This window comes from Musca domestica, unplaced genomic scaffold (genome assembly GCF_030504385.1).
Source record: "Musca domestica strain aabys unplaced genomic scaffold, Musca_domestica.polishedcontigs.V.1.1 15, whole genome shotgun sequence".
NCBI lineage: Eukaryota > Metazoa > Arthropoda > Insecta > Diptera > Muscidae > Musca > Musca domestica.
Genome location: NW_026712207.1, coordinates 15,257,022 through 15,281,391, shown reverse-complemented (window position 1 = coordinate 15,281,391; position 24,370 = coordinate 15,257,022). Strand labels below are relative to the sequence as shown.

Genomic DNA, 24,370 nt, shown 5'->3' with positions numbered 1-24,370 from the left:
TATGATGCTCTAGAAATTAAGGCTTTTGTTTTTATGCCAGTAACGAGAGGGCTGTATGCCAATAAGGGACGAGAAAATTACAGGTGCCCCTTGCGTTAGTACTAAGTAGAGAATATTATTATTACTATTGTGCTACTTTACACAAATGAGTTTACATATGTTGTATAAGAGTCATGGCACGGGGAACATTAATTACAAAAAACGGATATCGAAAAATTTTAAAAACTAGTAGATTCTTGCAACTTCTAAAACAGACCAATTTTCCTTTAATCTAAATATTGATTTTTTTTAAATTTGAAAAAAAATTGATATGCCTGATCAAGACATGATATACAGGGTAAGATAAAAAACTGCAAAAAAATCACACTCCATAATTTTTACATTTGCAAAAAATGTCGGAAATAGCATCAAATTTTAGAATAAGTTTGGATTTGTTCAAATTGGTCACCTTTGGCACGAATTATGGCCAATGAACCTTTACACATTGCCCGAATGTTGCTCTGCGGTATTTTGGCCCATTCCCGGCGAAGCGCTTGCTTGAGGTGATCGACACTTTGGTATTTTTAGTGCCAACCTTGTTTTCCAAAATTCTCCAGACACAATAGTCCAACGGATTTGTATCCGAATATTTTGGTGGCCATTGTGCGCTAGAAATGAAGCGAGGAACCTAATTTTGTAACCATTCTTGGTGGTGCAATGGTGCTGTGTCCTGTTGAAGTGCATAAGGTCTTCGGCCAAAATGTTTGCGTACCCAAGGCTTTAATACACCCTCCAAAATATTTTCGCTATAATATTCTGCATTTATTCTGACGCCACTATCGATTAATACGAGAGCGACAATCGGCCGTTATGGCCGCCGGCCATGGTGAGGCGCTTGAGTTTTTGGTGGACAACCGAAGGTAGACATTTTCAGCTGACCTCTTTGGCAAGTAAACACGATCATTTTGTTTGTTTACAATCTGCTGGACATCAAATGTTTTCTCATCGGAATTCGACAGTTCACCATTTTCGACCAAGCAAAGCAACTCTTTCTGTTGCGGTATAAGTTCTAGCACTTTTTGGAAATTCAATAGCTTTACCCCAAGCTCATTTTTGAATATTTGCCGAATGGTTCAGCTCATGAGCCACTGCTACGCGAGTTTTGATTAAGTTGCTGTTTTCTTTCGTCCACTTCCTTGACGTCCGTCTCCGCTAACAGTATCACGGTAACGAGCGATGGTACAAGACCCAAACAATTTATCCACATTTAAATGCTTGAGTGCTCTAACGATAGCCACTTGTGTGAATTCCAGCACGAATAACTTTCAATTTTTGCAATTTTTTCATCTCACCCTGTAGAAGTCAAATTATTTGTTCTCTTTTCTGAGTAGTTCATAAAATTCTCCTCCTTTAAAATCTTGCCCGGGCTTGACTTAAAAAAATCATCTCCAAAAAAAACAAGCAACTTTATAAAATGTAAAATTTCATTAGTTTTATTCTCCTATTTCCCTTGAACTTTTTTCCGTGTTTTCATTTTACTACGGTTGTCTTGCCTTAATTAAAGTTGTAACATGCGGGAACCGAAAAACTTCTTATGCCCCTATTACAATTTCTCTAAGTAGCATTTTATGCCAAAAAAAATCTGTAGAACATAAGAACCACCAACGCGGTGGTGACAACGGTGGCGGCCAACAAATGTTCAAATGGCAAACTTTAAAGTGGAACTAATTTGTTTTAATAACAAACAATCCAAACAGACGCCCAACCTTTGTTGCACCCCCAACACTGGGACGCCTTGGCGAGATGTTTCCTCGAATGTGAGCCGACGCTGGCAAAATGGCAACAGCAGAAACATAATTAAATTGTACTAATAAATGTTTTGGGCGGGATTTGTACAAACAAAACAAAATTAAAATGTTTATGAAATTGAGATTGCGTTCCGAGATTGCTGGTTGGTATTTTACACGTTGCCTGCCTGCCGTTTGTTGTTGGCTGTCTTGTTTTCGTTTTATATCTTTCTGTAGGTATTGAGATTCTTGCCAAGACTAAGAGTATTTGTGTTGTGGCAGCCAAGAAAACGTTGTGTTGTTGTTATTTTTGTATATAATGAGACATTTCATGCCGAGTCGGAATATTAATAATTATAGTTACAATTTTATTAATGCTATTAGCTGGGAGAAAATCTCCGATATTCTGGAGCAACGTAATTGCTGTGCTATGTGGCGTATGAATAATTTGAATAATGAATTATCTTCATACGCACGTTGCATGGCAACTAATAAGAAAAGGAATATGTGGCGTATGAGTAATGGTTTATCATTTCTAAGCTAATATTATCACCTTATGATTCTTTGATCCAAATTCCTTTCAGGATATAAAGGGTGAAATGAAAAAATTGCAATCAACTTCAGACAGTCATCCCTTAGCCACTCGTCCGACAGCTGTTAAAATTTTTCGAGTGACAGCACATTATATTATTTACAAGCGTACAAAAGCAATTCGGTGAGAATTTTCCAGAAAAAAGTTATTCGTGGTGGATTTCAAGCGTGATAGTGTAACTTATTTATATTTGGCTGGAAAACCACAAGTGGCTATCGTTAGAGCACTCAAGCATTTAAATATGGATAAATTTTTTGGGTCTTGTACGCTCGTTATCGTGATACTGGTAACGTGGCCCGAAGTCAAGGAAGTGGGCGGAAGAAAACCGCAAATATCAGCAGAAATGGTTCGAAAAGTAAAAAAGCGACTTGATCGAAACCAGCGTCGCAGTAACCCAAATGGCTCGTGAGCAGAATATATCGCAATATTCCATTCCATTCGGCAAATATTGAAAAAAGAGCTCGGGGTAAAACCATTGATATTCCAAAAAGTGCAAGAACTTACACCGCAACAGAAAAAAAATAAACTCAAAAGAGGTAAAGCGTTGCTTCGTTTGGCCGAATTTGGTTTTTTTCCGATGAGAAAACATTTGTTGTCCAGCAGTTTGTAAACAAACAAAATGATCGTATTTACTTGCCAAAGAGGTCAGCTGAAAATGTGCACCTTCGGTTGGCCACCAGAACTCAATCGCCGGCCATGGTGATGGTAAGGGCCACCTTAACAGCCGATGGTCGCTCTCCGCTCGTATTAATCGACCATGATATCAGAATAAATGCCGAATATTATCGCGAAAATGTTCTGGAGGGTGTATTAAAGCCTTGGGCACGCAGACATTTTGGTCGCAGACATTGGACATTCCAATAGGACTCAGCACGCGCCACCCAACAATGGTTACAAATTAGGTTCCTCGCTTCATCTCCAGCCCACAATGGCCACAATGGTCTGAAGTATTTTGGAAAGCAAGGTTGACACTAAAAGATACCAAAGTGTCGATCACCTCAAGCAAGCGCTTCGCCGGGAATGGGCCAAAATACCGCAGAGCAACATTCGGTTGTTTCATTGGCCGTTTGAAGGTCATAATGCGCGCCAAAGGGGATCTATTCGAATAAATCTAAACTTATTCTAAAAATTGATGCTATTTCCGACATTTTTTGCCTTCGTTCAATAAAATTTAAAAAAAAATCTAAAAGTTATGCCATTTGACGTTGTTGCAGTTTTTTTTTTTTTTTTTTTTTTTTGTATCTCACCCTGGGTTTCTGAAATTAGTGCCAAAGATCATTGTTGTGGAATGCATATTACGCTTGTGAGGGACTTTAAACCCCAAATCGGATAAAACATATATATGGGAGCTTCAGCTATATCTGAACCGATTTACACTAAATTTGAAGTACTGGTTTCTAGAATGAATTCAGTCATAATTGCCAAAATTCAGTTCATTTGAGCTGATATTAGCCAATTTGTGATCAATAAACCTGATATCGGATAAATATTTTTGTATATATGGGAGTTATATCCTAATTTGAACCGATCTCGATAAAATTTGATAGGGGTATTTTTGAGCAGTACCAAATATCATTCTTGTGGAGTGCATATTACGTATGCGAGGGACTTAAAACCCCAAATTGTATGAAACATATATAAGCAGCTATATCTATATCTTAAATGATTTTCTTTTTTTCTTCTAGACTGAATTCCGTGGGATGTATCAAAATTTAGGTCATTTGGACTTATATTGGCCATTTGGTGCACAAACAACCCGAAATCAATTGAAATCTGATCCGATTATCACCAATTTCAATAGGGTTCGTTCTTGGGCCAAACAAATATTGTTTGGAAAATTTCAGCTCAATCGGGTAATAAAGTAACTATGGGTCTATCTCGCTTTCTTCTCCATGTGGTGTAGGGTATAAATGCAAATTCCCCGTCCTGCATCGAAATTTTAAGTGATTGTAAATTTGTTTTCTTTTTTTCTGGTAATCTATTTGCGGCATTAACTCCCATTCCCTATTAATTCCCCCACTTTAATTCCACCTTTTAATTAAGCTATCTCCATCAGCATGCAGGCTAGCTTATGCCAATTGTCGCAAATTCCATTTGCATTGGGCTGTAAGCCAATTAATGTTTAAATAATTCACCAACTCAAAACTACTGTTGTTACTGCTTTTGTAATTTTAAATACTACTTACATCGATTGCCATATCATTATGCAAAAGTATTAACAGTTTATAATTACAAATTCAAATCGCATTATTATTATTTTGTTATTATTATTATTATTAGCTTTTGGTAGAGTACAACACAATTCACTGCATTGGCCGTAAACTCTGTGGAAAATTGTCATGTATTTTATTTCAGTAAGCCAATAAAACTTTAAATATTGCAATTGTTTATAAACTCCTTTGGCTTTGGCGAGGCAGAAATTCTGATATATCTAAATCTTTTCACAAATACCAAAAATGAAATCGACAACAGCAACAATGATATATAAATATACCTTTTTATGTATTTATAAATAAATGGTAGTGAAAGAGAGATTCCACACACACACACACATATACGTATGCCTGGCTTACAATCGGCTTTAACTCTTTCAATATCAACCAGGCAGAAGAGTAGCATTACAAGTTCTCTCGGAACATGCATTTAAACATGGAATCCAGTTGATTGATCATTTATTCATTGTCATTCCAATGCTGCTGATGATGATAATGATGATGCCGACGAGCTTCAAATACATTAAGAGATATCTATAAATGTGTGAATGTGTGTGCATGTGCATGTGTGTGGCTGTGTGGGTGTACATTTCATAATTATATAAATTGCGTACTAAAATTAAACTGACTTTTGAAGGATATTTACCAAAAATGCCAATGAAATGCCATCCATCACAAAGTCCTGCTTTGCTGCCCCCACCCCCCCTGAATGTTCGTTCGAATGCTGGCCAACGACAAAACATTATTATAAATGCAAATGTCACGCATCTGCATGCCCAAAACCACATTTGCATCCATTCGACATCATTGCATTTTGTCGTATTTTAAATATAAATGTATGTCTCTATTCTCGAAATTGTATATTTCAAAATGTGTGAGTGTGTGTGTGTGTGTAGGTGTCTCTTGTCGGCATGTATGGCTAGCTGGCTGGCTGTTGTATGCCAGAGATTGATTTCAAGTCAATTCACAAATTTCCAATAAATTTTGTTGCAGAATGATTGTGTGTGTGTGCAGAAATTTGTTATTGCTGTCATTTTCCACAAAATGCCACGTGCAGTTTCTTGTGCAATAGTTGCTTCATTGTCTTCAATTTTCCGATAATGACATCAACATTTAATGCTTATAACGAAACTAATAAATTATGAGCAGAAATGTATACAGAAATGCATTATTGTGTGTGGAAAGGGGGTGCAGTAGTTCTGCAAAGGGGGAAATGTTCCTATGAAATGTCTAACAAAATATTTTAAAATATTCCAATTACTGGGGACTCATTAACGTTCATGGCAACGTCCCTGAGTTGATGGATTATTAGGGGGAAATTCGTTTCTATTTAAATGCGAAACAAGCTTTCAATTTGTTTAATTTAAAAACTGAAATTCATACTTGGAGATTTATTAATACTTGGAAGATATAACATTCTTTGATATCTTCAATAACCAAGGACTTATATACCCACAGCCTTAAGAGGGCATATAATATTTAATGCGTTGAAAATGTGCCTCATTGCTCTATCCCCCCCCCCCCTTTCGACAAAATGTCTTTCAAAGCATTTGGAGGTTCTAGCCACGTCCGTTCATCTAAATATCTGTCTCGGTGATGTGCAAACTAACCCTTAAAAAGAATATTCAGTTGTGTCCAAACTTTACCCTTCGTAATATTTTTATAAAATTTTAGAATGGGCTATGGGTTCAAAATCGGATTTACATCCTTGATCCTGGTAAAAAAAGTGGATTAAATTTTATGACGTGCAAAAATGGGTTATATGGGTTTATGTTTTCCCACTATCGGCCAAAATTTTGGAAAAGCCTGGATCCCATATAAGGCGTGTTGACCAATACTACGAATTTCACAATGTTATTAGGTCCATGACCTTAGGTCCATTTTTTTCTACCTCCCCCAAAAGTAGTTTTTATTTAAATTATGAATTTCATATTAGGTGAATGTGGTTCCCGGTTTGATCCATTCCTTACAGATTTAAACATGAAATTGTCATACCTAGGATTTTCAAGAACATGGTTTCCGGCCTACAATTCTGGAAATTTGTGAAGAACTCATACCCACAGAGTAGATGATTTTTAAAATTTTGTTCCAGGACATCTTGAAATTCTTTTTTTTTTTTTTTAATTCTAGGGTTCTTTGCAAAAATTGCAGATTTTGCCATTTTTTAATGTTGTCGCCAAAAAATCATATTTTTAAAATATTTTACAATGACTTCTAGTTAAAACCTCTTTTAATTTGTATTAAAGGATCTCTAAGCGAGAATCCGTTTTTTTTTTTCTTTTATATGTCTTTAAAGATATCTTAAATTTTTTCTTTAATTTCTAGGGCTCTTTAAAAAAATTGCAGATTTTCCCCATTTTTAAATATTCTCGCCAAAAAAAATCATATTTTTAAAATATTTTACAACGACTCCTAGTCAAAACCTCTTAAATTTTTAAAGGCTCTCTATGCGAGAATCCATATTTTCTTTTATAAATTATGTTTAATAACTCCCTGTACAAAAATGTTAGATTATCTTAAAATTATCTAGTACACAATTTTTTTTATTTCTAGGGTTCTTTGAAAAAAATAGCAGATTTTTCCAATTTTATATAAAAATCATATTATTAAAATATGTTGCAAGGACTCCTAGTCAAAAAAAATCTTAAAATTTTTTCAAGGCTCTCTATCTGAGAAAACGTTTTTTTTTTAATTTTTTAATATATGTTTAAGTACTCCCTGTACAAAAAATGTGGATTATCTTAAAAGGCTTTTTGTTTAGGAATCGTAGATGACTTCATGGCCAACAATCGAAAATTTTCTTATAATTATATATTTTTTCTCATATCTAAAATAATGGACTTTTAAATGACTTCCTGGACAAGAATGATGGACATATAAAAATATTTTTTCAAGGACTTCAACCACTTGCAGTCTGAAGAGTGACATCCCGTCTTAAAACCGTGAAGTGTTCAAAAATCTTTTTCACGAACTCCCTGTTCAGAAATGGCGATTTTTTTAGATTTGAAATTTTTTAAAAATATTGTCCAGAAATTTCCGACTCTACAAGTTATGGATATTTTTTCACAATTTTTTTCAAAGCTTTCCTGGACAAAAACTTTGGAATCGTTAAACCGATTTTTCTTAGACCTTCCAAAATAGTGGATTTTTTAACTCCCTCCTCATATGTCATATTGAGAATTTTCAAGGACTTCCACTAAACAATATTGAGGATTTTTAAGACTACGTTTTCAAGGACATCCCAGAAAAAATGTGTATTTTTGGGATTTACGAAAGTTCAAAGATTTTGTAAAACCATTTTTAGGTACCTCCTGAAAAAATTTTGTTTGTTGTAGTTCTTTAATGTAGTTCTTTAAACTATTTTTTAAAGACTCCTAGGCAATACGAAGTGGTTTGAGGAGTTGAGATAGAAGCCGAGCCGAGGGTATGTTATAGCTGCCGGCAAAATGACTGACTTGGTCTATTTTTAATTAAAAACGTTTTTAAATAAAAACTAAGAAACTAGATATTCATCAAGTGATACGATAGATTCGAAGATTCCACAATCCGAACCCTACCTTTTTTCCCAGGTATCAACTCGAATTTTTAGATCTGATTTAGGACTGTGTATACAAATTTGCCTTTGGATTATATGAATCTATCACATGAAATCTAGCCATGATTGTTATAATTTTTACAACCGTTTGGTCTTCAAATTCCTCAAGCAACGCGATTCACTAAAATTGAAATAAAAATAGAAATCTTTCAATTTTTATGGTCACAATAAAGTAACCAAAAACGAATTAAGAATATCTGAATTCCTCATAAATTCAGTTGCCTTGTGCAATAAGTAATCCAAATCGATATTAAAATTTGAATACTATTTGGGACAATCTATGTATAGCTGCCCCCAAGGCACTCGCCATAGTGCGACGGAGCTACCCAGAAGAAGACAATGTAAGGTTCTTACAAATTATCTTTTGCCAATATTGAAATCGCATTAAAATGTCTTATAACGCATTGCTCCGACTGAATGCAATTGTGGGTAACAAAAGCAATGCGAAATTTTGCAAAGCCACCCAACATCACAGCCTACTTTTACAGAACAGTCAATTGTGTATGTGTGTGTGTGTGTGAGCTCGTCTAAAAGTATGTTAATATATTGCTGCAATTGTTAAAGGACATAATCTTCATATTATTGGTAGGCATTAGGTACTCATGTACATACGCACACACACACACACATGTCAACATTACTTGGTTTTCCCAACCCACCTTGAAATAACCCTCCCATCTGCACGACTCTCTCCCACCCAAAATACGGTATTAAAACGCAGATTTAAGCCTCTCCAAACAGCTGCTACATTTGCCTATGCCTATCTCAAACGATATTAGCTTTCTGTAGTTGTGGACGTAGGTGTGTGTGTATCACACAGATTTCCCTTTCGAAACATTTACACCGCCATGTGCTCACAAATGTGAGTGGTGGTGTGTGTGCATATGAGTGTTTGTGCGTGGGTTGGTGATTACGTACTTATTACAAATGTAGAAAATAATTGCATATAATGAGCGGATAACTGCGTTCGTTATGTACTTTATTCATTGCACTGCTGACGTTGCATCTAAAAGCTGCCACCGTCACACAGCTGCAGTTGATATTCATATAAGCTTTTGACATGCGTTTTGTATGTACATAATCGGTAACAAGATAGAGAGACACACATGTGCGCGATACATTGCAGTGTGTTCTGTTTAAATACATTTTTATTCCCTACAGCAATGTGATGGCATATTAGATTTCATTAGGATTTTGGATTGATTGAAATTAAACTATGGGCCTTAAGACAAATTATAATAACTCTTAAAAACTAAGTTTTTTATTCAATATTTATTGGAGAGGTACCATAAGGGTCGGACCAATATAAAAAAAATCTACAACTAAGACAAAGACCATAATTTTTCATTTTTTTTTTAAAATTTTATTGAATAAAGGCAAACAAATTCGGATATACCATCAAATTTTAGAATAAGTTTAGTTTTGGTCCAATTGGTCATTCTTCTTCAAATGCTGCTCTGCGGCAGTTTGGCCCATTCCCGGCGAAGCGCTTGTTTGAGGCGATTCCAAAATACTCTAGACAAAATAGTCAAACCGATTGGTATCCGGAGATTTTGGATTCCAATGTGCGCTGGAAATGAAGCGAGGAACCTCATTTTGTAACCATTCATTCAAGCGACTCTTTAGCTCTTTTGAGTCTATTTTCTTTCTGTTGCGGTGTAAGTTCTTGAACTTTTTAGAATTTCAATGACTTTACCCCGAGCTCATTTTTAAATATTTGCCAATGTAATATTGCGTCCGTCAGACTGTCTGTGTATCCAATGTGCAAATTCTGCACTCCCCTTATTTATTTATTGATTGAGCTATTTATTGATTTGACCATATCAAACGATATATCCCTTCTGTGGCTATCATTAGCGAACACAACTGCCAGTGTATATCCTTCCATACCAATTTTAATTACAGTTAAGCAGATCTTTGGTATCACTTTATCGTATGACTTTGTTGTACATTTCTAAAATTACTTTCAACATTAAATCCGAACAATATATTTGATTTCGTTTCAGTTTTTTTTTTTTTTTTTTTTTTTTCATTCTTTGCCCGTCATTCATTCAGTCATTCCGTCATTCATGCCATTAAATATAAAGCAATGGGAAAAATATTGTCAAGTTCCACGACTAGCACTGCCATAGCATTTAACTGTATGCATATATGTGTGGGTATGGGTGTTTATACATCTGTTTGAGTGTAATTTCTTTGAGTGACTACCATCAACTGGCAGTTGGACTGACATTGTAACTGTCAATATGGTAGTGGCGTCACAAATAATATTGGCAATTGTTTCGGCAGTAGCTGTTATTGGCATTCACACTGTAGGACTACGGTCGGTTTTTGGGGAAGGAAGGAGGACGGCAGAAGTGAGATTGGAGGTGGGGTGTACCTCTTGTTATTATAGTGGGTATGTAATGTTATCGCACATAAAATATGGACAAGGTCTTGTGGAGGAGGGGAAATGCTACATTGAACAAATGCACTGCATTCAGGTATTGGACAAAACGATGAGATGGGAGGCATGACATGGCTTGCCAAAAAGGCCTTTTTGCGGAGGAAAAAAGGTTTCTTTTTTAAAGGAAAAGCTGTTTTTAAAGAGTTCAGAATGTAAAGGAAACTATATTTTCAGAGACAATACTTTGGATAAAATACTTTGAATACATTTAAATTTTCAGATTTTTACAGCTTTGAGCTAATTGTAGTAAAATATGGGAATTCATCTATATTCATATCGCTCATATACTCAAACACAAAAAAAAAACAGTTCCCTATTTCAAGCTATCGATTTTAGTTTAACTTCCCGAGATAAAAATATCTTTATTATAAAAAGAAATATAGCTACTCTCTTTGAGATCTATTAAAAAATTGCTAACTCAAACAAACTGATTTTTGAGCCACTATTTGAGTAAATGAGCGATATATTGAGGGTATTTTTAAAAATTTGGAAAATGTTTCGTTATTTGCTTCAAAAAAATTCCTCCGTTGTTAATATGCCGAAAATTGAATTTCCGAAAGAATACAAAATAGTTCCATATTTTTTACCAAATTGAAATGAAAATTCAACATCAGGCATGTATGTTTTCTAACACACAAATTTTATATTCAAATTTCGAAATTATGTGAGGAGTTCTTAAAATCATGTGAATTGTAAAAGGTTCCATTAGGAGACATTTATCCATTATATCCTTGTAATGTAATATCTAGAATTGCAGGGCAATTGTACATTCTCTTCAAAAAGGACCCATCCCTGCCTATATTATCAATACACAACGTGTCCTGCTCATGATTTCGCAATGGTTGCCCTCCGCCACAACTCTCCCATAAATCCGCAGTTACAACGAATCGCATAAATTATTCGTTGGCAAAGTCATTATTTTGCAAATTACTTGTGTTTTATACTTTAACCATTGAGCCACATTATAGTCACATATTTCCGGACTTACATTCGCACGCAACGATGCAGATGTGCATAAATTCATGGCAAATATGTTCGTCTTCGTTTTTATTGATCGACATTGGGATGTATTGGAACATGAGCTTTTTTCCAAATGGGTTTATTAAACAAATGATTAACGTTTTCAAAATGACCTGCATGGAGAATGCTTGTATCGCCCATCTTCGAATATCAATTTACTTAAAAAAAGACATGTTAAAAAGTATTAATCGATTTGCCGACAAATACAGGGCGAGATGAAAAAACTGCAACCAACTTCAGACTGCTGTGATTTCTAAGCCACTCGTCCGACAGCTGTTAAAATTTATTCCAGTATTGTTTACAAGCGCAAAAAATGTTATTCGTGATGGAATTCAAGCGTGATAGTGTGACTTCTTTATATTTGGCTGGAAACCCACAAGTGGCTATCGTTAGAGCTCTCCAGCATTTAAATGTAAATAAATCTTTTGTGTCTCGTACCATCGCTCGTTACCATGATATTGGGAGCGTGGCCCGGCTTCAAGGAAGTGGATGAAAGAAAACAGCAACATCAGCAGAAATGGTTCGAAAAGTAGAGAAGCGTCTTGATCGAAACCCGCGTCGCAGTGGCGAAAAATCACAATATTCCATTCGGCAAATATTGAAAAATAAGCTCGAGGTAAAGCCATTGCAATTCCAAAAAGTGCGAGAACTTACACCACAGCTTTTCTTTCTGTTGCGAGACGGTAGACTCAAAAGAGCTAAAGAGTTGTTCGCTTGGCCGAACTGTTGAATTTGGTTTTCTCCTATGAGAAAACATTCGTTGTCCAGCAGTTTGTAAACAAAAAAAATTAATGTTCGCTGGCCACCAGAATTCTAGCGCCGGCCATAGTGATGGTGTGGTCCGCCAAAGCAGCGGATGATCGCTCTCTGCTCGTATTAATCGACCGTGGCATCAGAATAAATGCCGAATATTATCGCGAAAATATTCTGGAGGGTGTATTAAAGCTTTGGGCACACAAACATTTTGGCCGCAGACCTTGAACCTTCCAACAGGACTCAGCACCATCGCACTCAGCACGCGCTACCCAAGAATGGTTTCAAAATGAAGTTCCTCGATTCATTTCAAGCGCACAATGGCCACCAAAATCTCCGGATAATATTTTGGAAAGCACGGTTGGCACTAAAAAATACCAAAGTGTCGATCATCTCAAGCAAGCGCTTCGCCGGTAATCGGCCAAAATACCGCAGAGCAACATTCGGGCAGCATGTGACGGTTTCAGTGGTCATTTGAAGGCCATAATTCGTGCCAAAGGTGACCAAATCGATCAAATCTAAACTAATTCTAAAATTTGATGCTATACCCGACATGTTTCGCTTTCATTCAATAAAATTTAAAAAAAAAATTTAAAAATTATTTCATTTGACTTTGTTGCAGTTTTTTATCTCACCCTGTACATTTATTTTGTAACTCTAAAAATTTAAATTGTAATTCGAGAAATCCATTTTATTTCGAAATATTTCAATCATATTCTATTTGAAATTTGAATTATTTCATTGTAAATGAGAAATTTCTATTTGTAATTAAATTTTTGTCTTTTGTCAGTCGAATTTTTCGCATTCAAACTGCGAATAAATTTATTTGTAATTTAAATTATTCCATTTCAAATTCAATGTGATTTATTGCAAAACGCGATTGCTTATATTTTTGCATTGGGATTTTATTACCAAATAAATATTTTGAGTTTGATATGAAATAATTTTAACTAAAAATAATTAGAATTTTATAAAAAAAATCGATATGCAAACTGGAAATCTTTGGTATTGAAAAATGTAACGAACTGCATATATAAATATCTAGAAAATGAATTGAATTACGAAAATTGCGAATTATAATTAATAACGTTAAGAATTCAAACAAAATTCCAAATCAAGTGTTACATATTAATACAGAAATACGGGGAAGAATTTAGTCCTTATAAACTACTATGTCCCTCTAAAAGCTCCTTTAATAATAAAAGAACAACTTTTAATAGGAACTTTATTAATTTGGAATAGATTGAATTACATTCATATAAAAAATTATTAATATACCACTAAAGCAGAGCTCAGAATCTTGATAATGTAACATTTCGCGAGATAGTGCAATTTTCTTGGTAATACGCGTTTGGAAGCTACACCGATTTTCAAATATTACAAATTAAAATCGAAGCATTTTAAATAGTTCTCAAGAGATGTCGAATGAAGAATATTCCTCCTTATGTCCAGTGGATCCTTGGGCTATTAAAAATACCTACTCAGCATTTCGTTCCACCCCACCCTAGTATCAACGTACCCATTAGTTGACGTTGTTTGTCTTTTACCTACTGTATTCATCATCAATTTTGTACAGGTGGTCATCATCATGGCGTACATGTGTACATGTATGTGTTTAAGGAATATGTCTGCGTACAAAACGTCAATCGTCCATGTGTTTTTCTTTCTTGTTATTACTGTATTTTTTTCATTCTTGTTAGTCCTTAGCTGCCAATCGCAAAAATTCTTCGATTTCCCATTACGCAAGGTGGGGGAGGGATGGAGAGTTATCGAAACAAGGCAGCTATTAATGACAGCACACGACCCGTGTGTGGGCGATTGGGCAAATGCTTAATTGACTCTAAGTGCACAGAGTTGCCATAGGTGACCTAGCATATTTGTACATGCAATCATATTTATTTATATTTGTACAAAAAAAAAAGTAAAAAAAAAAAAATAAAGTAAACAAGAAAACAATTTAAGCTATGGCTTATTTGAATAAGGAATTCTTGTAGCGAACTGCGTACATTCATGCACACATATTGATTGGATAATGTTAAAATGTGCGTAACACTAATGCTAGCGTATTTTCTTTAAATGTGAAAATCGATTTTTATACATTTATATGTATAAATAAAATATCTTTGTTTACAGGCCTTCGACCAGTTAGAGAAAAAAAAACAAAATTAAAATCATCAATAAAATCTTTAATAATCGATACTGCTAATTATACCCTCTATTTAATGGATACAAAGACTATATAATTTTATGTGTTCTAGCCAAATAAGGTCTCCGAACCCATATCTATTTGGACAAACTCTGTTACAGAGTATTTGGACTCGATCTGTGTCGGCAAGGGATAGACCTAGTAGCCCATAATCATTTTTTGTCTAAAAGTTTTATTGAATTACATATGGGATATATCGACACACGTTCATCATAAAATTGAAGGTGTACTAATTTTTTACATTCCAGTTCCATGTGTATATGAATATCTGTCCGCCTGTTTAAAAGACGATAAAAACTCGCAATAATAAAGATAGAGCTTCGAAATTTTGTGTAGACATAAATTTCATTCTTAGAATGTTTGATATTGAAAACAGAATATATTTGTCTGCTAAGCGCACAATATAATTTATGATGTTCGGTATTTTGAAGAATTCGTTTCTGATTTTCCAACATATCGGCTGCAATGTAATATGTTGGATTCTCATGGGTTAATTAAATTCCTCGAGAAAAATTTTAAATGTAGGTCCACATTTTGGCTTAGCACCCATACAACGGTACCTCCTATCAAAAAAATGCAATATACATTAAACTCCAATATAACGGAACTTCAAAACTTTTGAGATTTTGAGTACCGATTGAGAACCAATTTGGCAATAAGTTATGTTTTCATATGGTGAAGATACTTAAGCGTATTATTACTATCTTTTCTCAAGAAGTAGGGCATTTATAGTTTTCTTTTGAAAAAAACACCATTCCCTTAAAACCATTTCTTAAGAAGTGTAAATGATCCTTTAAAAGGGTAAGAGACCCTTTGAAACTAAACCTTAATAAGGATTGCAGATCCTTAAAAAACAACGCCTTAGGAAGGGTAAAAGATCCTTTGAAACCAAACCTCAATAAGGATTGCAGATCCTTAAAAAACAACGCCTTAAGAAGGGTAAAAGATCCTTTGAAAACACACCTTAATGAGGATTACAGATCCTAAAAAACAACGGCTTTTGAAGGCTAAAATATCGTTAAAAAGGCACCTTTAAAAGGTTTTTAAAGAAGGGTAAAATATTCTTTGAAAATCAAGTCTTAAGAAAGGGTTACAAATCATTTAATAGCCACATCTTAGGAAGGGTTACATATCATTTTAAAACACACGCCTTTGGAAGAGTAAAAAATTATTTAAAAGACTCTCCTTTAGAAGGGTAAAATATCCTTTAAAAACCAAGACTTGCGAAGGGTAAAAGATTTTTTAAAAATAACACCCAGTGAAGGATTGAAAACCTTTTAAGACCACGTCTTAATAAAGGTAAAATGTCCCTTAAAAAACACGACCGATGAAGGATATAAGATCCTTTAAAATCCATGTCGGATGAAGGATATACGATCCTTTAAAAACCACGCCCGATGAAGGATATTAAATCCTTTAAAAATAGCCACACCTTAAGAAGTGTAAAAGATAATTTGAAAACCATGCCTTAAGAGGATTACAGATCCTTAAAAAACAAAGCCTTAAGACGGCTAAAATATCCTTTAAAAATAGACGATTTTTAATTTTTTTTAAGAAAGGTAAAATATCCTTTTAAAACTTAAGGCTTCCATTTTTAAGGATAAAAAATAAAATATCCTTTAAAAGGTTTTTTTTAAATAATGTAGTGTATCCTTAAAAAACACATCTTAAGAAGGGTAAAATATCCTTGAAAAACACACATCAAGAAGGGTAAAATATCCTTTAAAAACCACGCCTTAAAAGATCCATTTCCCATTTCAAGATCCATTTAAAAACCACGCCTTAAGAATTAAAAGATCCTTTAAAAACCTCGCTTTAATAAAAATATCCTCTCATACCCACGATGCCGTCAACTCTGTTCAAAAAACCTTAAAGGATTTTCGTTTTGATATTGCCCCCGTACCCGTACATCGTGATAGTACCCCCGATTTTAGCTATTTAAACAAATTTTCTACAATTCCTTATTTTGACATTTGAAGTTGAAGCGAAACCAGTATCGGTCCATGCATAAATAAATATAACGATATGACCTGAAATGTGCTGAGGTGTAAAAATTGTTTACCAATCGTAAAATACCTTGAAAGAAATAATTCGTAACTGGCACCTTCTCGCATAAGTTCTAAACCTCTCATTGCCTTTAAATTTTGGCCCTGTATAGCATATCGCCTTTTTCACTTGTTTAAAATATACCACATTTGATGCTAAGTTATTGACCCAACATATGAAAATATTTCTAAACTGCAGTTACTCAAGCTCTTCCCAGTCACATATTTTCACACTTCCCTAAAAAACTCCCCCCTTAGTGTAATAACATTTTAGTTTGTTCAACATAGATTTTAACCATAATCTCATTCGATTTAAACACATTTCGACACACACATACATTTTGTGATTCATTCAAATGTTATTCCAACAACTCTTAACATTTATTACTGCAAGCTTCTTAGAAATCAAATGCCAATCACTTTCCTATTAGGATTTTTATGACTTTTTCTATGATGGCATTAGCCTCAATTAAAATCCATCAACAAATTGTTTTAAATATTTGTTCAATAAACCGAAAACAAACAAAATTTTTCTTCCATAAAATTTAGTAAATTTATTTTAATACCAATACATGTACATGCACACACACATCGAGTGGCACATACATTCACACAAGATCATAAACTAATCCTTAGTAAAAATCTTTACCTTAAGTTGCTGACACATCACCTGCTGACTTTTTTCCCAAAGGGGGGGAACTTGTGTTTTACTTCAGTGTGTCCCTGTGTGTGTGTGTGTGTGTGCGTTGGATGTTGTTGTATTTTCTCTTATATTTCTTCAACTTAAATAACTTGCAGATATTTATGCAAAACAACTTACATACATACTTCAAGATAGATAAGCAGAGAGTGAGAGAGAACGAACGCAAAGCTAAAATAAACAAATCTTTTGAATTTAATATAACTCGAAAGTCTTGTGTACACAATTTCTTTGTCATCTTTTTGTTTTAGCTCGTCTTCTGCTTCTTCTTCTTATCCATCTTTTAGGTCCTTGTCTTTTTCGTGTTGTCTACATTTCCTTCTTGGTTTAACTTGATGTTGTTTAACCCATCATTTACAACCTTTTTCCTTGCGGATTTTCTTCTTTACCCTCATGGCTGGCAGAAAACTAAACAGAAACTTTATCGTAATCTGTGGCCCAAGCTGGGTAACAACCACAACAGCATCAGCCAGGGCAGCAACGAAGCAACAAAAACTACTGCACTTATAACTAAGGCAAAGTTTATGTTATTTGGTCAACAAAATAACAACACAATAATACAATGACAACGGCAGTAACAACTGAAACAAAACCAAATCCATTTCGAGTTACATCCATTCGACAGTGACTACAGATAAATAGATTTCGTTGGAAGAAAATAATTTATTAAAATTTCGAAAAGTCTTTAAAAAAAATTATTAAAAATACATTAAATAAAATTAAATTCATTATTTATATTAGTATAAGCTATACAGGCTGAGATTAAAAAACTGCAACAAAGTCAAACGCCATAATTTTTACAATTTTTTTTAATGTTATTGAATGAAAGCAAAAAATTTCGGAAATCAAATTTTAGAATAAGTTTAGATTTGTTCGAATTGGACACCTTTGGCACGAATTATCGCCTTCAAACGGCCAATGAAACCGTCACACGCTGTCCGAATGTTGCTCTGCGGTATTTTGGCCCATTCCGGGCGAAGCGCTTGCTTGAAGTGATCGATACTTTGGTATTTTTTAGTGCCACCCTTGTTTTCCAAAATACTCTAGACACAATAGACCAACGGATTAGTATCCGCAGATTTTGGTGGCTATTGTGCGCTGGAAATGAAGCGAGGAACCTCATTTTGTAACCATTCTTGGGTGACGCTGAGCGCGATTGTGCTGAGTCCTGTTGGAATGTCCAAGGTCTGCGGCCAAAATGTTTACATGCTCAAGGCTTTATTCGGCATTTATTCCGATGTCAAGTTCATTTAATACGAGCGAAGAGCGACCATCGGCTGTTATGGCGGCCCACATCATCAGCGTGGCTGACACTTGAGTTCTGGTGGCCAACCAAAGGTGCACATTTTTAGCTGACCTCTTTGGCAAGAAAACGCGATCATTTTGTTTGTTTACAAACTGCTGGACAACGAATGTTTTCTCATCGGAGAAAACAAAATTCGGCAGTTCACAACTTTCAGCCAAGCGAAGCAACTCTTTAGATCTTTTGAGTCTATTTTCTTTCTGTTACGGTGTAAGTTCTTGCACTTTTTGGAATTTCAATGGTTTTACCCCGAGCTTATTTGTCAAGGTTTCGATCAAGTCGCTTCTTTACTTTTCGAACCATTTCGGCTGATGTTGCTGTTTTATTCCGTCCACTTCATTGATGTCGGGCTACAATACCCGTATTATGGTAACGAGCGAAGGTAGGACACACAAATATTTATTCATATTTAAATTCTGGAGTGCTCTAATGATAGCCGCTTGTGGTTTTCCAGCCAAATATAAAGAAATCACACTATCACGCTTGAACTCCATCACGAATAACTTTTTCTGGAAAATTCTCACCAAAATACTTTTGTAAGCTTGTAAACAATATAATGAGCTGTCACTGGAATAATTTTAACAGCTGTCGGACGAGTGGCTTAGAAATGACAGCAGTCCTGTCCTGTATATTTACTGAAAAGTTAGTGCAATCTCGTTTATATTTTACTGAAAAACTACAGAGTTAGAAAATTTTGTTGATTTCGCCTCTGTTTTCCCATAAAGTGCTGAATAGTTCCAAGATGGTTCAAGCGAAAGTGGCGTGGTGTGTGACGCCAAAATAATTTTTCTTTCTAGACAAATATCCCATTCATATTTTCTTAAAAATCATTTTCCTCAGAGTATTTTCCATAAAAGAGATATCTTATATCGATACCTGTTTAATTTCTCCCGACACACTGTCTCTCACAAATTATATTCATATTGTGGTCTACATCCTGCCCACACTCGAAACAAAGTTCACAGTCAAAAACTACTAAAAAGACATAACTTAACAACTTAAACAAACAACGACAACAACAACAGCAACGAATACACTGACATCAAGGATCTTATAAAATCATGCGTTCGGGACTGCCATGGATAAGTGTCAGGCAGCTGTAACGGTTACACGGGTATAGCCGAAACCACAAAAGACCTAGGTTGCTGGGTTGGTTGCCTTAAACTTAATGGGAAAAGATGGTCATATCCTCCACATAGACTTGAAACAGGAGACAGAGAAGGTTCATCTCTATTTGTTGTTGGCATTGCCTCTCAAAGATGTCAGTTAAAAAGTTGAAAACTTTGAGGCTACAACCAACGAAAATAACGGAATATAAGCTCTCTCCAAAATGAGAGTGTGTGAGTGTGGGGTTTCAGCTGATGATACTCATAAAACTATTGGGATAGTGGGTTCCTGATGAGCTCCATGAAAAATTAAAATGAAAGAGAGTGAGAGGGAGAGAAAGGAGTAGATTCTGTCAAAATAGAAAAAAATATATTCCCTCCAAATAGGATATTTATGCGTTTACGCCGTGTTTTTTTTTTTCACATTTTTTTAGTTTCTCAAAAACCAATTTTTCACTAATTTATAATTATTTTAATGTTTTTTTTTTCGATTAAATGATTAATTTATTTTCTTCTTATATTTCTTTACAGGTTTTGGCTTCGTTACATTTCAAAGTGAAGATGTGGTAGACAAAGTTTGTGAAATTCATTTCCATGAGATAAATAATAAAATGGTAAGTACAAAAAGTGTCAAATGACTTTAGATTTTTTAAAATGCGACAAGATTTTCGGAACACGAAATATCGAAAAATTATAAATAAATAAACAAGTGAAAAAGCAGCTAAGTTCGGCCGGGCCAAACTTTTAATACTCTCCACCATTTTAAAGGAACTTGAAAATTTTCGAAAAATACCGTTTAAAGGATTACCTATACGAAGACGTGGACATGTAAAATAAATTTTTGGGTATAGGCTGTAGCACCCATTAAGATCTTCCAATACGAAATTTGAAACAATTCCGGTGAATAATGTCGCTAAAATCATCAAAATTCCAAATAAAGAGAGATACCGTTACATGTGAGCTATACGATGACGTGAACCTGCATAAACATAAGTTGTAGTACCCGCCACGAACTTCAAATACGAAATTTGAAACAATTCCGAAAATTAATGTTGCTAAAATCATCAAAATATCGAAAATCGAAGTGTTGTGGGCCATACAAAGACATGGACCTGCATACGAAATTTGTAGGCATAGGCTGTAGCACCTATTACAAACTTCGAACACGAAATTTGAAAAATTCGGGTGAATGACACTAATATCATTGAAATGCCGAATATCGGGAAGTTCCGTTTAATGGGCGAAAATGTGGAGCGACATGGTCCATTTACGAACGTAACCTACTTAGCCTACTGGCAAAATTCGCATATGTGCATGCTTCTATCTCAAATCTTTCAAGAGATAGCGTGATTACAACAGATAGGCGATCAGACAGATAGACAGGCACGCAGACAGACGAACATTGCTAAATCGTCGAATATATGTATGCTTTGTAGGGTTTATCATGAATATTTCTATATTATATATTCTATATTATAAACAGAATGACCATAGAATGGTAGAGGGTATAAAAACAACAAAAATAAAGATCTCAAACTACATTTTATTTAACTAACAATTGAAACAATTTTTATTTGTTTACTTTCAATAAAAAATGTAACCTAACCTTGATTTCATCTTCCCATTTCAGGTCGAATGCAAGAAGGCCCAACCCAAAGAAGTAATGTTACCGGCAAATTTGGCTAAAACTCGTGCTGCTGGCCGTTCTGCTTACGGTGAGTTGGTAGTTTGGAGCAATAATGCTAACACATCTGCTGCTGGTGGTGGTGGTATTGGCGTTGCCGGTGGCATCAGCATGGGCAATGGTCTAACTCTGGCAACAGCCAGTGCTGCGGCCAATGCCTCACATCCGCATGCCCATCAGCATCATCATCACCACCATCATCAACATCATGCACATGCCCACACACATCCGGGAGTATTCGGTAGCACCGCAACGACTGGACCCACAACAACGGCCTCCTTACGCTACACCCCCTATCCGTTGCCATCACATTTCTCAGCAGCAGCTGCTGCTGCGGCTGCCGCTGCTGCTGCCAAACAAGTCCAACAACAACAACAACAGCAGCAACAAAACCTGGCCAATGCCGTGGCAGCAGCTGCTGCAGCACAATCGCACAGCTTTTTGCCATTTGGGGCAGCAGCTGCTGCAGCGGCCGCAGCATCAGCTCCTTCGGCTGCCTCGGCCGTCAATGGTCCCTCTCTGCTGCAATATGCAGCTGCTGCGGCTGCCCAAAATCAACAACCATCGGCAGTCATTGTTATACCGCAACAGGTCAATCACGACAACAGCCTGGCCAGGGCCGCAACACGTTCGGCAGGCCCGAATCCCTTGAGGCCTGCAGCAACGGCCACATTGTCTTATCCGCTAACTGATTTACTCTCAGTTCCGGGTCTTGATATGTCCGGAGCCACTCTCTATCAATTGCCGGGTGCTAATACTCTCGGAATCTGACCAGCTTCAACGTTTCTAACACATTTGACACGTCCATAAATTATCAAATTTAATTTGTTTAAAAAATAAGATTTTCAACAACAAATTTTCATCCAATGCCAAAGTTAATTAATTGAAATAATTTCTCACACACACAAAAAAGTGTGAAAAAAAAATCCAAACACATATTTAGGTTTATTTTTTAATTAAACTCATAACAATGTAATCTGTAACCGAATATGTCTACAATTTTTTTTTAGGTTTAGCATAAAATATGTTATTAACTCCTCATTATGTGTATAACAACTTAATTATTGCTACAAAAACAGTAAAACAAAAAAAAACATCGAAAAAAACAATAATTATTATTATAAACTAAATCACTCGAATATAATTTGGAATATTCGAAAACTTAGATGAAAGCAACAAAAAAGAAACTTAGATTATTAACAATTTAATCGGGAAGGTCCTTATGTGTATTTCAAGAAACAAAAAAGATATATTTAGGTAAACTTATTTGTAGGCTAAGGACCTTTTTCTCGAATATGTAAATTTTCAATATTTTGTAATCTTAATACATACATATGTAATGATGTAATGAAAGTCACTTAAATGGACTTTATTAGATTTTAAAGCAACGTAACACATACTTACATATTAACTCATGAAAAAAAAAATAAAAATATATGTCTACGTCATTCGGGTTCGATCTAAACATTGATATATGAAATATTAATTTTTTTTTTTCAAAATATTAAAACACCAAATATTTGGAATTCGTCACTTAGTTTTAATTCATAATATTTTTATCAAATCATGGACATGGATCCGATGTTTTGGTTTGTACTTCGTAAGGTGTAAGATAAAGCTTGGGAATTTTTCATTCGTCACAATTTCCGACATTTCGCCAAAGTTGAGGGTTTTCTGGTCATGGCGGAAACTTAACAAATTTCGCCGAAGTTGCAGGTTTTCTGGTCATGGTCGAAACTTAACAAACTTCTGGTTGGTAAAATTCTAATAGACAAAGATGAGCCTCATCGAAATAACGATTTTTGACCCTAGGTCTTTCCTGACGAAATACGTTTCAGGACATTTAAAATCGATCTAGCATTGTCGGAAGATAAATTTTAAAGGGAACATCCGACTTCATTCAAACTTAGTACATCGTAATATTATTATCAAACCTTGATCAACTTTGGAGGTGGGCCATACCGGTCGACTCGTTCTGGTAAATTCACACATCACAATATTTCTACCCACTCTAGGTCTGGTATGAAGGTAGTATTAAAGGGGTCACTCTTTCTGCTATCTCTGCTACAACGGATAAAAAATTTGAATAACCAGGCACTCTTAAAATGCGACATAAGCATATTTTTATTTTCAAACTTGGCACATCCCGATATTTCTACCATTACAAAACCTTGTGTAAAGGTGGGATATAGTGGTCTTGTAACATACGAATCGAAATATCGATTTTCTTGATACCTCCCCGACAAAGGTTCAAAATGTTAAACAATTGTAACTCTCATAACGTGCTTACTAAATCGACAATTTTTTCAAAATTCGTATTTCTAAATATTTTCCATTTATTAATATAATTTGAATATGTGGACCGACATAGGTCCACTCTTTCAAAGTAAAAATCTTGAATGATTATAGCTCTCATAATAATTCATCAATATTTCTTTGAGGATCGAACTATGCTGTACATCCACTAACATCATTTCTAGTTTAACTATGGGATTGATCGGCCCACTCCTACTGATACCTTACCCACAAAGAGTCAATTAAGATTAGATAGAATGTGTAGGTCCAACCTTTATGGTATGTCCCGAAAAGGAGATAATGGTCAAATACAAAATATAATATCGACCGCAAATTTTTCAGCAAACTTGAATGAATGGCTAACTTCCCTTTAGTTACATTTATACACATTGATTTAGCCTTCATATAAAGATGTCCCTCGGTTGTGAGTTTCACATATTTTTCAAAAAGTTACTGATTTTTAAGCTGTAACAAATTGATTTTATTGGATTATTTTATTATATTTCCCTGGTCCTCTTTAACCATGGCCCTTAAAAAATGTATACAGGAGTTGTCGAAATAGGTTTCAAGGAATACACTAAAAAATAAGAATTTATTTACAAATGCTTCACAAATTTGAAATGTTCTCAATTTTTTAAATCAAGGC

The 24,370-nt window shown here is 35.0% G+C and overlaps 1 protein-coding gene across 6 annotated transcripts in view; it reads left to right on the top strand.

Annotated features, from left to right (window-relative positions):
- Positions 1 to 24,370, top strand: part of LOC101897588 (RNA-binding protein Musashi homolog Rbp6) — an 824,018-nt gene that overhangs the window by 754,868 nt on the left and 44,780 nt on the right. For all 6 annotated transcript variants that reach the window (XM_059119712.1, XM_059119713.1, XM_059119711.1 and 3 more), the window contains exons 9-10: positions 20,277 to 20,359; positions 21,376 to 21,460. In XM_059119712.1, coding sequence (XP_058975695.1) covers positions 20,277 to 20,359; positions 21,376 to 21,460 — 168 coding nt within the window. The remainder of the gene's footprint in view (positions 1 to 20,276; positions 20,360 to 21,375; positions 21,461 to 24,370) is intronic.